Here is a 14,693-nt window from a genome sequence, read left to right on the forward strand (position 1 = left end):
ATTACAATAACTTTGTTCAAAGCTTAAAATCCTTTCAAGGGTGCGGTTTGCACAATCCCACGTGAAGTATTTCATGTGTTTTAAAGCCACGTTTAAAGTAGTCTTCAATGTACTCACAATACATTTCCATTTCAAATGTACAGTAACCAGCCAAAGAGCTGCTTCTATGTTTAAGTATCTCATCATTATGACTTTCTATCTCATAACTTCAACTTTCTATCTCATAATTTCGACTATGGGGATATTTTTATTGTCAAGTCTAACTTAAAAAAAAAAAAAATTCATTTTTTATTTTACTTTTTTTTTTTTTTTTTTTGCTGGCGGATTCGCGGGCCACATAAAATGACGTGGCGGGCCGAATTCGGCCCGCGGGCAAGGAGTTCGAGACCCCTGCTGTAGACTGTAACGCACAACAGAGGCGCTACTACAGGCATTCAATGACACGGTAACCTGCATTACCAGCCTCTACAGCAATGCGCCGGCGCTCCATAAATCCTTTCCCGGTCTGGTGTTGGCTGGTCGGGCATAAAGCTCAGTGCTATACGGTCATGTGATTCCTGTTTTTTTTTTTTTTTTCCTCCTCCTTCGAAGTTGAAAGGCAGGAGCAGAGCGGGGGCCCAGCTTATACCTTCCTGCTGGACGTGGATGCAACGTTTTCGTCCCCTTTGCACCACAATATTCTTTGTTTCTCGCGCGGTGTGATCATTTTTGCGTCAACCTTTCTTTCGCGATGGCGGGGGCTATTATTGAAAATATGAGCACCAAAAAGTTGGTGATAGTGGGAGTTATTCTGCTTTTGTTTCAGGCGGTCGCCTTCATGGTCGGCGGTTTAATGGGTAAGTTTTTACCCCGTTTAATCTCCTCACTTTCATCGTTTTTTAAAAAGCTAACGTTTCTCTGTGTGCGCGCGTGCCTGTTGAAATGCGAACGTTAACGTCTGTGAACGGTAAAAGCACAAAAGTTAGAAGTTGAGCTGTTCGTTACATGTCGCCATACCAGCGTTAATCAACGTTGTTTTAAAGGACAGAAGACATGGGCAGCGCTAACTTTTAACGTCGGCCGTGTTTGACCGAGTCGTGTTTCAAACAATGCGGTACTTTGACACCAAAGCGGCCGAAGTGCATCTCAGTTAAATCACTGCTTTGTATCAAGGTGTTTGCTGCCCGCATGCCTCGACCGTTGGCTTCGTGTCTTTAACCTAACATCATGTCCGTGAATACCTTTTTATGATTTTCTACAACACAGGAATGCTCTGAAATAACGTTACATCTTACCTTTTTTTTGTGTGTTTTTCTCTTATTTGACACAAACTCTACTCCCTCTCTTCTCACCTCCCCCTCTTTCCCCACCACCACCTCGCATATATGTATGTATGTGTGTGTGTGTGTGTGTATATATATATGTATACACGTGTGTGTATATATATCTATCACTATCTATCTCTATCTCTCTATCTGCTGTGTGGGGCCCCCTGGCAGCATCTCTACCTTTCCTTCACTTCTTCCTCTTTGCCCCTCCTGTGTGAAGCCTTCTCCCCAAATCCCCGTTGCTCTGCAGGCAGAACATTCATGTTTCCTCCTCTTCCCCCCTGGTTGCGTTTGCATTGAGACACAGATGGTGATGCACACACAAGTGCACACAGCTGTCAAAGTTGTGTTTTTGCCTTAAGGACTGTATTGGAGTTGCTGTCAAGTTTCTTCAAATCCACACATGCACAACAGCTACACGCGCGCACACAGACTTGATAGAAAATGAGTCTTTGTGAAAGATGCTTTTTTTTTTTTTTTGGGCTGAATGTGGAAAACAGCCCCCAAACACCAGTCGGTCTATCGCCGTGTCCCTGCAGTCCATGTCTCACTCACTACATAGCTGGTGATAAATTAGCTTGTTTGGTCCGTTCCGACCTGAGATGGTTTTAATGAAGCCAGATTCCTTTGTGTTTGCTTGGTGGCTGGGGTGGCGGGGGTAATTGAGTAGAAAGGGGTTTTTTTTCTCCCCTTGTTTCCCGACAATCCCGGCAACACGGCATGGGGTCAGCAGGCTGAGGGGACGGCCTTTATTCTGGACACACTGCGATGGAGACTAGAGGAGCCGGTGGGCTGCTGGACTTGCAGGGGTCTCTAGATAATTAAACGGCAAGGGGTGCCAGACGGACAACTGGGTTTAATCCAGTTCGGTGTGTCTTCTTTGTTGCTATGTGTGCTTTTAACTCTATTTTTTCTCAGCTGTGAACACACTTGTACAGTTGAAGGTTCCTTGAAGATGGCCTTGGTTGAGTTTTACGAGTGTACGTTAGTCGAAGCGAAGGGTGTGTTAACCGTTTGTGGTGTCTGCCCTTCAGCGCTCTGTTGCGAGTGAACCGATATGATTAGATGTTCTGATGCATGCTTTTTTTGTGTTCTAGATAGCAGGCAACACTTTGGGAAACCATGAAGTACTGACATTTACAAGAGAAAAGTATTGCTCCTCACGAGTTTGTTTTAGCGAGAAGCACCTGATTACGACTTTAAGCCTTGAACTTTTTTTTGTGAGGTGAATCTTAAAACTCTGGGCTTTGATGTTCCATGAGTCAGTACACTTCCCACAAGCACCCTCAACAGTAATAATGGCTCATGGAGTCTCTGTAGATGGTAACTCAGGACCGCAGTGTTTCTCCTCTTCTTTCTTGGTGATTTGCTCAAACAAATTGGAAGCATCTGCACACTTATAATTCAAATGATTCTACTGGCATTTGTTGGACACAAAGACTTTCATATGTTCATAGTTGTTTTGCCTGTATAAGTAGGGTCACTGCCAAATTTATTTGTAAATAAATGTGTTTGTTGTACCTGATATTATACAATATGGAGGAAAGCTCAGCCCACAGTCAAACAGGCTCAATGGACATGCTGATTGTTTTACATCATATCCACTCCATGATATGTAGAGTATAAACTTTACTTACTTGCACCTTTTTGACTATCAAACCTCTCGTATTTCGTTCACATCAGGCCTCCAGGTTTCACAGGAGACTACATTTCTTTTGTCTCTGCATGATAATGACGGATCCTTTTCACAGGCACTACTAAAATCCTGTGTAGCGACTACAAGCCCCCGGCTTGTCAAACTCATGAATCTCAATGCGGTGTAATCGGCGTCTTGAGAGCTTTCGGGAATATCCCCCTCTCGATCACTTCAGAGAGCAACAGAGCCTCGCCTCCAGGCATTTTCTAAACAGTGTTAAAAGTAATTGCCAAAGTGTTTGGACTAGATTTGGCTCAAACCTTGTGCCCTTGTTATTTATTGATTTTTACTCAAACTTTTTGTGATTCATTAGAGGAGAGATTTGGCTCGGCAGGACCCTGGAGCACTCTGCTGTATGACACCCAGTCTTAACAACTCTCCCACTTTGTGTTTCTCTCACCAGCTCCCGGCACCACCACACCGATTCAGTACTTGGCCACCAAGTGTGTGGACACAACCAAGTATCGGCAGGAATCAAAATGGTTCATGCCTTGGGGTCCGAACCAATGCGACAAGATCCGGAACTTTGATGAAGCCATGGCCAAGAAGATCGAGGCCAACAACATTGTGTTTGCTGTCCACATTCCTCTGCCCGAAAAGGAGATGAGCCCCTGGTTCCAGTTCATGCTGGTCATCCTGCAGTTTGACATCGCATTCAAGATGGACAACCAGATAGGTGAGAACCAAGGCTTTCTTAAAAGGGCAGAGGACAACACTGCTCATGTTTCTCCCCCAGGACGTGGATTTCAAGATGTGGGAGAGGGAAGAAAGTCAAACTTAATGGGGCACGTGTAAGAGGCTGTTCTATGTGACTTGGTGTTAAGAGAATTCAAGTCATTTTAACTTTGCCGGTAGTACTCGTAGTTGTGTTTTTCATATTACCTTCCCTGCAGGACGTCCTGCGAGGATGTGGCCTTGTGCTCTTTTTCAGTCTGTCACGTCGACTGCTTGAGGAACCCCCAGAAATGTGTGTTTTTCAGTAGATTGGATTTCTGTTACACTGGAAGGCAGCAAACAATGATGGATGCCCTGCTGTTTGTTCTCTAAAGACCCTCTGGGGGGGGGGGTTCGTAGATGGGCTTGTCAGAAACCCTTGAGACCGCTATAAAGGGAGAGGAGAGAGGTAATCTGGACCCGTTTCTTGTTTTGTCCCTCTGAGCAATTACAAGTGTTCACTGATGAATGCCTGTAATCCTTGATACATCACCGTAGACTTTTTGACAAAAAACCGTAGACAATTTGTAATGAACAGAAAGGTGAAAGATGTAATTGCAGAGAACAAAAAGTTTTAAGTATGTGCTGTACTTTTATGTGACCCGGCCTTTCTGGTCTGGCTTGTCTAAACAGTTACTGTTACAACGGCGGCCTAGCCATCAGCATCATTTGCTTGCTCACATTCTTGGCCTCAGCGGAAATGTGTGCAGTGGTTGTGGGTTGTTTACTGCCTGGCAGACAGACGGAGGAGTCAGTGAGTCAGCCTGGACAACAGACGGGTCTTTCTGCCAGACGCCACAGACTCATTTAGATCTTTGTGAGCTACACGAGGTGTGAGAACAAGTGGATCATGTAGAGGGAGCTGAGCCCTGTAGAGGCTGCGTGTAGTAGAAACCAGCTATTGCTGCAGCTGTGGGATTTCAGTGCCGGTTTTTTAAACCCTTTTTCCTCCCGAGACGAGGTGTGCTAGAAAGGAGAAGCTGCTAAAGCGTAAACACTAGCCTATTTCAAGCATACCCAAGCCTCTAGGCGGCTGTATAATAGAGGTGCAACGGGTCACAAACTCATGGTTCGGATCGTATCACGGCCTGGAGTCATGGAGCGAATCAGCTGGGGAAAAAAAGGTTGCAAATATAACTTTTGCCCTGATCACTGGTATACTAGACTCTATTTTTATAAATTCTAATAAACTCCTAAAACAACAGAGCCAGGTCTTCAATAATTAGTAAAATGGTGTCTGCAGAACCTTCTCTGTGGCCAAGGTGTGCAGATTATGTTCTGCAGCCGTACGACCATGAACACAAGGCCATCTCTTCCTCGACTACCTTATCTGTGTAACAATGAGAGTCTCAGAGAAGAGGGTCGCCCCTTACGAACCACTCCACCCCACCTGCCCCAGTCCACCCCAGCACAGAGCGCCCTCTTGGCCCGGCTCCAGCAATAACACAGCTGTTGAGGAGGCTTAGTTTCCGTGGCAATGGCCGCTGGACCGGAGTGGAATGTATGCGTGAAGCGAGCTGACATTCGAGGGCGTCTGTCTCCACCAATGGCCGAGTGGAGGGCATTACAGAGACAGTCGGCTGCCAGTTCTCATCTGGTTCCCTCTCCCCCTTCCTCTACTTTTTTTTTTTTTTTTTTTTTTTCTCAAAGCCCAGGCCACTGAGTTTCTTTCTCTTCATTCCAGCTTGTTTCATAACGTCACAAGAGGCGCTCTGGAGGGCTGGAGGAGAGAACACTTGGCTTTGTAATGTGATCTAAAGGTGCCGGTTTAATGGCTTGGCTTTAGATGTTTTTTGTTGGATTCACTGGGCTAGGCTGTTGGAGGCCAGCTCAAGGTCTTGTTGGAGATTGTATCAAGTAGAAAGTAACCTAGATTTGGGCCACCGTGGAGAGCCGACTAAGTCACTGACTGTTTTAACATGCTGAGAAATAATCCTTTTTAATCTCACCTATTCAGACTCCTCCTAGGTGACGGGACCACATATTAACACTTGCATGAATTAACCTTGTATAAACAGGCTTATTTTACAACATACCAACCAAAACAAGTCTATTTGAAAATACAGCCTTCTTAAATGAGCATCACATCAGTAGCACACAGCAGCCGTGATTCTAAATGAATAAAATGATCCTCCTCCTCTTCTCTACACTGCTCCGCTCCGGTGTTAGCATGTGTAACGCTAGCATGGTACTTGGAAATGAACAGTACCTTTTCAGGCTATAGTGGGGGAAATCTCCATGTCAATGCAGTGTTGTCACTTTGCTGGTGTCACAGTTAAAAAGGCCGTGGCTGTCTGTCAGCGGGGCTTAATTTGAGCCCGTCACTGGGATAATAACAGCCAGCAGAGTTGTGCAGGGAGGAAGTGTAATCAGGCCCGAAATACAGACGACAGTGAATATCTTCTACCGTAATGATCCACCCAGAGCTGGATGGAGCAACTCGTGTTGCGTTGAAGATGATATCGCGGCAGTTTTATGTGTTTCACGACGGTCAGCAAGAGTCCCGCCGTCATTGACCCGGTATTATCTGCAGTGGAAAACAAAATTTGAAAAAAAGCATCTGGAACCAAAAGTGAGTTGTGCAGAGTTGGGCCGAACCATGCTCTGGAATCAAGGCATTATTCTGTGCATTCTTACATTTTGTAAGACACGCATTTCTTCTGCAAACGGTTATTTTTTGGATGTAATGATTTCAGTGTATTGACACGCTTGCATACCGAACTCTCTTAACAATTAAATGTCTACTAAATATACTGATCTGACAGTGAATTGCTGTAATTTTTTGCCCAGAGGATGGAGCGATGGCCACCATTGACGTGGGCCTGGCCTACAGAGACGACACAGTCAGTGACTGGACAGAGATGGCTCACTCTTTTGAACAGAGGAAGCTCTCCTGCAACTTCACGACTGCCAAGGTGTGTAGTATTACCCATGTTGATTATCAGCTTCCACAGATTCTATTGCAGATGATAAATCAAATAAACCTGTTCTTCCAGCTGATGGTGGTCTGTGTCTCAACTCTCAGACACCTTGTTGAGACGGCTTTACAGCACCATCTGTTATCTTTAGACGCGTGTGTGGTTTAAACCAGATATGGTGTGTCGCTGTGTGTTTTCCAGACCTTTGAGAACGAGGGACGTTACTACGACTGTGACCCGCTTCCTTTCATGGAGGTGGGCAGCGTGTCCCACAAGTACTATCTTCTCAACATTCGCCTGCCTGTCAACGAGCGGAAGAAGGTCAACGTGGGGATCGGAGAAATCAAAGACATTCGCCTCGTTGTAAGTTGCCGTTTGATTGGGACCTTGTGTTTGTGTTAACCCAGTCCAGGGTCCTTTTTTCAACTGTGACATTGGCCATTGAGTGAGATGGTGTCAGCTCTTGTTCGCCAATAGATGAACATAAACAGCACAGATGGTTTACCCTGGTTATTTCTCATTCCAGAGCATCCACCAGAATGGAGGCTTCACCAAGGTTTGGTTTGCCATGAAGACGTTCCTGACGCCCAGCATCCTCATCATCATGATCTGGTACTGGAGGCGGATCACCCTCATGAGGAGACCTCCTGTGCTGCTGGAGAAGTAAGGCGGCTCCCTCGGTGCTATTCTTTGTTCACCTTTTTGTGTTGTTGGCAAAAAGAACTGTTTCAATTTGTTTTTCAATACGTAAACGACACGAAAATGCAAGTTTTATGGTAGAAATAAAGAATGAGGTCATCAGTGAGGTTGACAATGTGAAGTACTTAGGAGTCATCTTAGACTCTCATCTAAGATTTGATAAACAAGTGCGTAATATCAGCAAAAAGTTACATCAAATCTCAACTGCTTCAGATTCATCAGAAAAGATCTGCCATTCAGTACAGCTCAGCTCTACATGCACGCCATGATATTCTCACACCTATCATACTGCATCACTACCTGGTCACAAGCCTCACAATCAACCATACAACCCATCATATCACCGTATAACCAGACATTAAAAATGATGGACAAAAAACCAATGAGGTGGCACCATTGTCAGATCTTAGAGAAACACAATATGTTCAGCTTTGAAAGCTTTATAAACTATTCCAACCTAAAGCTTATTTTTAAATGCCTACATGGTCGTGCTCCTTCCCTGCTTAATGAATTTGTTACACGACAGCAGCACACTAGCAGAGTGAACACACGGGCCTCAGCAAACGGGAACTGTCTCATTGCATTACGCAAAACATCATTTGGCCAATCAGTCTTCTCTGTCAAAGGAGCAAAACTATGGAACTGTCTACCAACTGAGTTGAAAATGCAACAAAATTTTAATGTTTTTAATAGAGGTATTAAATCATGGCTAAAAGAGAAACAACATTGTTCTCACACCTAACACTCCTGTAAACACACTTGCACTTTATGTATGTATCTGTATGTATCTGTGTATGTATTTATGGATATATTTTTTATTTTATTTTCTATTTTAACTTTTTTTAAAAGCCTCCTTTGGACAGGTGTTGTAAATTAGCATTTCGCTACAAACACTTAACACAGTGCATCTGGGCTTTGTGCATAAATGTATGTTACAATTCTAATGCTACTGTGATGTCCATATCAAATAAAATAAACATAACACAACATTTATTATTGTGAGAGAATTGCAGCTGAAACAAAGTGAGCGGTGTTGTGCATATTCACTCTTCTGAAGAGCGAGCTCGAAGTTCAGTTCACACAGATTCAAATGAACTAGTTCACGTTCAAAGTTTACAATTTGGAGTTTTGAGCTAAGTTCATGGTCCCAAATTAATTTTTGGGCTCTTTAATACCACAAGCAGAGAGCATCTAGTTCCATTATTCAAGAGAAAGAGACATCTCCAGGCCAATGTCTCCAAAACTATGTAACTCGCACTAAAACTGAACAAGCAGGGATATTTGTGTTCATTCCTTGACCAAACCCCATCAAAGTTAGAGCAGTAAATCCAGGTAGTTTGCCTGGAGCGGATAGTTTAAATACCATGCTGTGTAGAGCTGAAGCTGTGCTCACAGCCCAGTGTTTGTCTAACCCCCCGCCGTGCTGGGAAGACAGATCAGTAAGAGCGGCGGTCTGCGCCACAGGAAGTGCCTGGCGAAGCGTGAAACGCATTAGAAAATCTGCAAGCTAGCGTTCAACAGACGCATGCTGCATACTCTCATTCAGCACATACACACCAGCTCACTGAGACACACACACACACACACACACACACACACACACACATACACAGTCTCTCTCTCCTTCCCTCCGTATTTGCCGGCTCACGGCTCTTATTCCCAAATGACCGGCAGGCTCTCAGAAAGTGCGATTCGTACCCTATTTGTGTTCACACATTTGTGTTCACACACAGTCACACCGATGGATGATTGGTGGTGCTCAGGACACATTCCCTGCAATGTGGTTTCACTCTGTTCACTCTGTGGAGTAAAGCTGACGCCCGTCTGGAGTGCAATCGCTTAGAACTTGTGTTACATTTCTTCTAGTACTCACAGCATTTCCAAAAAACTTTTGTTACCATGTGTTTTCATGAGGTCGCATGAAAACCCCCATCACACACACACACGCTGGAGCTCTGTTTTGCCCTCTTTAAGTATCTGTTTGCGATCCCCCTTTCATCTACTGGCGGCATGCAGGGACCTGCTGCAGACACTTGGAAGACGAGCTCTATTCTGTCTGTCTGTACGCAGAGTGTTCTAAATTCATTCACCCTCATTTGATCATCTCTAAATGTCTGGATTTCAAATGTCGGGGGAGGTTGGCAGTAATAATGCGTCTCTTTGGAAAGGTAGTAAATTGTATAGACTTGGATAGGTCAGTGGGGACACACTGTGCTTGTGGCTGAATGGATAATCGAATCAATAATGTCCTCTGATCAAATGAGGCTGCTTCAGCAGACGCAGATGCAGCCTTGCTCCAAAACATTGATTGTGTCAGTGTAAAAGATGTAGTCTAGATTCAAGTGTAAAGCCAATTAAAATGACTCGAAATTCTATCTGCCAACACTGCTAAAAATGTTTTTTTTTTATAGCACAGGAGTTTCCTTAGGGTTCGTAGCTTATTTACTCTCATCCTTTTAATCTTTCATGAACACAGCAATATGGCTGCTAATTATACAGGAAAAACACTGATATTCACTTAAAATCAACAATTATCAGTAGACATATTTAAACACGCTTTGAACCTTCATGATGCTACAAACTCATTCAGAAATGTGTACCAGTAATCCTTCTGCCCTCGTCTGTTGGTGTTGTTTTTTGCTCCCTCAGGGTGATCCTAGCTCTGGGTATCTCGATGACATTCATCAACATACCAGTCGAGTGGTTCTCTGTTGGCTTCAACTGGACCTGGATGCTGCTTTTCGGGGACATCAGGCAGGGCATCTTCTACTCCATGCTGCTCTCTTTCTGGATCATCTTCTGTGGGGAGCACCTCATGGTACCGTACATATTCTTTGTATGTAGCTGCTTTTGTTTACCTTCTTTTAGCCCTCAGGGGCCTTCTGCAGGGAACATCTCCACAGCTGTTGAGCTGATGCTGTTATTACAAGCAAGGCGTCGTAGTTCTTTGATACAGTCTATCCCACCTTTACGCGTTTTTTTCTCTTGTCTCTCAGGACCAGACGGAGAGGAACCGTTTCTCCATCTACTGGAAGCAGGTCGGACCCATCGTGTTTGGCTCCTTCTGCCTGTTTATCTTTGACATGTGCGAGAGGTGAGGCCAGGTTCTATTTCCGTCACTATTTAGAACAAGAGACTTATTCTACAACAGTGGTAACTATCGGTATGCAACACATTATTATAATGAATCTTGTGAATCTGTCGTATTTCTTCGTATGCTTTTTGTAAATCTTGTGACACATAAAGGTAACGCATGAATGTGTTTTTGCCACAAGAGGGGTCCAGCTGACCAACCCCTTCTACAGCATCTGGGCGTCTGATGTAGGAACTGAGCTTGCTGTATCCTTTTTTTAAAATAGTTTGACAACAGCATAAGAAGAAAAGCGCTCTCCTGCAAATGGCCCGTCTGAAATCCTCAAGAGTGGACGTGGCCAAATCGTGTTTTTCAATTTAATCTTAGTTCCAGCTCTTTCTGCATGTCTTTACCAACACTGTGCTAAGTTACCATGACTAGCTGCCCTGCCTCTGGTTCTTGCAGCGCATGTACGATACGTTCTTCTAGTTGACTTATTAAGCATGAACTGGAACCTGATCTCTAGACTAATAACATGAGAAATAATTCAGTCACGACCATATGTGAAAGCATTGCCTGGGGTGTTGAAACGATGCGTTTGTGTGCGCGTACCCGTTTGTTTGCTTTGCTTTGAGCAGAGCGATGAAAGATTCATCAGCACATCTCTTCACAGACGGATGCCAAGCTCTCCATCTCGTCTTCCTTTCGAGTCGCATCCAAAGGAAAGAGCAGCGTAGTGCTCCTCACTCTGTGGTTTGATGAAGACAGTCATCAGTCTGTAATATATATGCAACGTCACATTAAGGCTAAACCTGCATACCAGTACAAAGTCTACTTGATTTACAATGAGTCTGTATTCATATTTATACGTCTTCCATATATCTACAGTATGCACCACCACTCTTAATAAGGAGGCTGTTGTTTTTATATTTCCTTGACTAGTGTTTCCTCAGATGGCATTCATAATTGTGGCAGGGATCTGTGCCTGTCTCTACTTCCTCTTCCTCTGCTTCATGGTTTTTCAAGTCTTCCGCAACATCAGCGGCAAGAGGACGTCCCTGCCCGCCATGTCCAAGGCCCGACGGCTGCACTATGAGGTGTGTGTTGTCTGCTCGCATTTCTAATGGTTTATCACCAATAAAATACAACAGTGTGGTCATGACAGTACAAAAGGATTTCTCTTCTACATGGAGTATATTTCATAACTGTTTTGGTACTAACTCATCCCCTTTATCCCCCTTCAGGGTCTGATTTTCAGGTTCAAGTTCCTCATGCTGGTCACTCTGACCTGTGCCGCCATGACTGTCATCTTCTTCATCATCAGTCAGGTGAGTGCCACAATGAAATCAGTCATAATGACACAGACGGGACTATTTAGGTGATATTTTTTACAATCTCACAGTGACCATAGAAGCTATTTTGCTACTGTGCCACAACATACAAGACTCCGCCCTAGAAAGACCGACACAAACATGATGTGTTTGTCTTTTGTCTGTGTCCAGGTGAATGAGGGCCACTGGCACTGGGGAGACTACACGGTGCAGGTGAACAGTGCCTTCTTCACCGGCATCTACGGCATGTGGAACCTGTACGTGTTCGCCATCATGTTCCTCTACGCACCGTCTCACAAACGTTACGGAGACGAGCAGTCAAGTGGTCAGTGCATCACTGGTAACTAAATGTTTCTACTAACTTTCTAAATGTATAAGAGGGAGGGAGTGTGTCGTAAATGCTCTTTACTGCTTAATGAAGTACTCTATCCATCCATCGGTTTATCCACTATACTTCATATTTCCAGCCATTGTAGAAGTTAAGTTGAAGAATATTACCGAGACAAATATTTAAATTAATAAAGTAATCAAAACCATCCGTCTCCTGACGTCAGTGATGTGGGGAGAGGAAAAGAGGGTTTGAAGTTCTGGAAGCTTTCCCTGAATTGCGTCAACCAATCTCATGGGAGGGCCGCCTTTCTCCAAGTTATAGTCTCTGTTGATTTATTTGATCAGCTTTGAGTTTCACTCCTGTTTTCGAACAAGCTGAAAGTATTTATGTTGCTGAAATTCAGCTAAACCAACTTGTTGTGCAACCTTGGTCACAGCCTGCAGTGATAGAAGGGAATGTGCGCAGTGATAACTCCAAACAAACAAAATGTGTGCTGGTAAATGTTTTGTATTCATGTCGTGCTACTGGTGGTTTTTGTTGCTGATGATGTGTCGTGTATATGTGTGCAGGAGATACCGGAGCAAACAGTGGAGAGGAGATCCAGCTGACTACTACCATCACCCATGTTGATGGCCCCACTGAGATCTACAAGATGACTGGCAAAGAGGCCCTGGAGTAGAAGTCACACTGTTGTCAGGACCCTCCTCTACTACCTACTGCTCCAATGATCCCCTCCCTCGTAGAAATAATCAAACAGGCTTTTCTCTTTACATCCCCCGGCTACAAAACGGCATCAACAACCTAGCTAGCATGTAACTTACCAGTTCCTGTCCCCTTCCAGCCCCAAACCCCTGAGCTGTGTGACTCGTTACGTGCCACCCTGTTCCCAATCATTTCTCTAAAGACTGAATATTATCAACACTTCAGTCAGTCCTTTTCATTTCATTTTTTGTCTTACATTTCATACTTTATGTAAACTGTCTGTTTGTAAATATTGCACAATGCTTTTGACACCAAAATAAAGGAGATTAGAGTGTAGAGAGAGAGAACCATTTCTTGGTTGTCAGAAGTTGCGTTTGGCAGACCTCACACTCCTGTGATTAAAGTACAGTGTGGTTCAACATAATCATTTAAGACCTGGCCAGCAAGATTTTGTGGATACATTTTAGCTACTCTATTTGATTGTCCAATTCCTTCGTGACTGTCACCAACTTGTATTCCGCCATAGAAAGTAGATCATGTTTAGTGCTGCTGTCGATCTTTTCAAGTGGTGGAGATCTTTTTATTTTTTTTTACATCATTTGGAGGAAATGTACGGACCACATAGCCACTTTTGGAAATGCATACTGTACGTTTATTATGTTACAATGTAGATATCTATTTTTTATAAAGTGCTTATTTTCAACTTCACAAAATATATGCATCAAGCTCTATCAATGTTTTTCAAGTTGGCTGTAGCCCATTATACATGTTTCTTAGTTTTTCGCTCTTATGCTAATTTAAATAAAAACATTTACTTAATACCCTTGTGTATTGTCTGTTTTTTTCTGAATGATTGTTTTATGTAAGTGCTTATTTTTAGTCTTAATTACAAGTAATTTAAAGAGACATTCAACCAAGGAAAAGGAATGTCACTTAAATATGTCTGCCTGAATATGAACATGTATTCATATACAGTATAGGGAGAGTGCGCCTCTGCATGGCACATAGCGGAACAACAACAAAGCTAGCCAAAGAGCTCGTGTGAGACCGGAAGCTGTGGTGGTTTTTAGATTTTACATTCTGAATGAGGGATATTTTGGAGACAACCTAGACTTGATGCATTCACAGTGCTTCATCAAAACGTGACAAATACTAATACCGTTAATACAATTTTCAGGTACTATCATGGAAGAGTGTTTACTCGGTTGGAGACTGCTTTTAATCGTCCAAATTTCAGGGGGAATCAATGTTCACATAAATATCCTGAAAACTATTAACCTAATCGATAACACTACAAAAGTGATGTTTCAACAAATACATGACTCATGATGATTTAATGCAGGATGTTTCATGAATTCATGTTTCTCACCATTCACAAATGTTTGTCACTTTGACTTTATGTGATCTGTTCACTATCAATGAAGGAATGTTAATACATTAAATAGATATGCGATCAAATTAGCTGGATTCCAGTTACGTATAAATTAATTTCAGTCCCATTCATTTGCTCAGCATCTCTGAAAGCAGAACGGCAGTGTCATAGAAATATGAAGCCAATGCATCAATGTTACAGGTTAAGATAAGATAATCCTTTATTAGTCCCGCAGCGGGGACATTTACAGGATTACAGCAGCATACAGTATCATGCAAAAAGAAGTATTATCAATAAAAAAACAGTAAAGAATATTAAATAAGTAAAAAATCCCCAATAACTACAATATTATATACAGACAGAATAATTGTTGTATTGAAAATTCAAAACACTATCAGGGAGATTTCTTCATAATTTGGCACTTTTCTTTACTAATTTAAACTAGATTAAACTAGACGCTCCTCCGTTTGTTTTCACTTGCACAGTTTTAATTCCTCAACGGGCCTTTTATTTTGAAAATAGTACACGGAAGTAGTATTTAAAGACAGCT

At 43.1% G+C, this 14,693-nt stretch overlaps 1 protein-coding gene across 2 annotated transcripts; it reads left to right on the forward strand.

Moving 5' to 3' along the window:
- The first annotated feature begins 603 nt into the window (after positions 1 to 603).
- On the forward strand, positions 604 to 13,584 carry wls (Wnt ligand secretion mediator). Of its 2 annotated transcripts, none has more exons than XM_079284841.1 (12): positions 604 to 836; positions 3,407 to 3,679; positions 6,508 to 6,632; positions 6,837 to 6,998; positions 7,162 to 7,298; positions 9,984 to 10,152; positions 10,331 to 10,428; positions 10,610 to 10,673; positions 11,361 to 11,504; positions 11,652 to 11,735; positions 11,910 to 12,078; positions 12,639 to 13,584. In XM_079284841.1, exons 1-12 carry the CDS (start codon positions 731 to 733, stop codon positions 12,746 to 12,748), a joined length of 1,641 nt encoding a protein of 546 aa, XP_079140967.1. In that variant the 5' UTR covers positions 604 to 730; the 3' UTR covers positions 12,749 to 13,584. The 2 variants fall into 2 exon arrangements, with proteins under 2 accessions (XP_079140967.1, XP_079140968.1); XM_079284842.1 differs by having other exon boundaries at positions 11,910 to 12,063.
- Positions 13,585 to 14,693: the final 1,109 nt, after the last annotated feature.

Source organism: Melanostigma gelatinosum (assembly GCF_949748355.1).
Source record: "Melanostigma gelatinosum genome assembly, chromosome: 15".
In the NCBI taxonomy this organism is placed as follows: Eukaryota; Metazoa; Chordata; class Actinopteri; order Perciformes; family Zoarcidae; genus Melanostigma; species Melanostigma gelatinosum.

Bases quoted from the DNA above. Each gene is read 5' to 3' on its own strand.
- wls (XM_079284841.1), top strand. From the start codon at position 731: ATGGCGGGGGCTATTATTGAAAATATGAGCACCAAAAAGTTGGTGATA. The intron at 837-3,406 runs GTAAGTTTTTAC...TTCTCTCACCAG, and splicing joins CATGGTCGGCGGTTTAATGG to CTCCCGGCACCACCACACCG. The intron at 10,674-11,360 runs GTATCCTTTTTT...GTGTTTCCTCAG, and splicing joins ATGTAGGAACTGAGCTTGCT to ATGGCATTCATAATTGTGGC.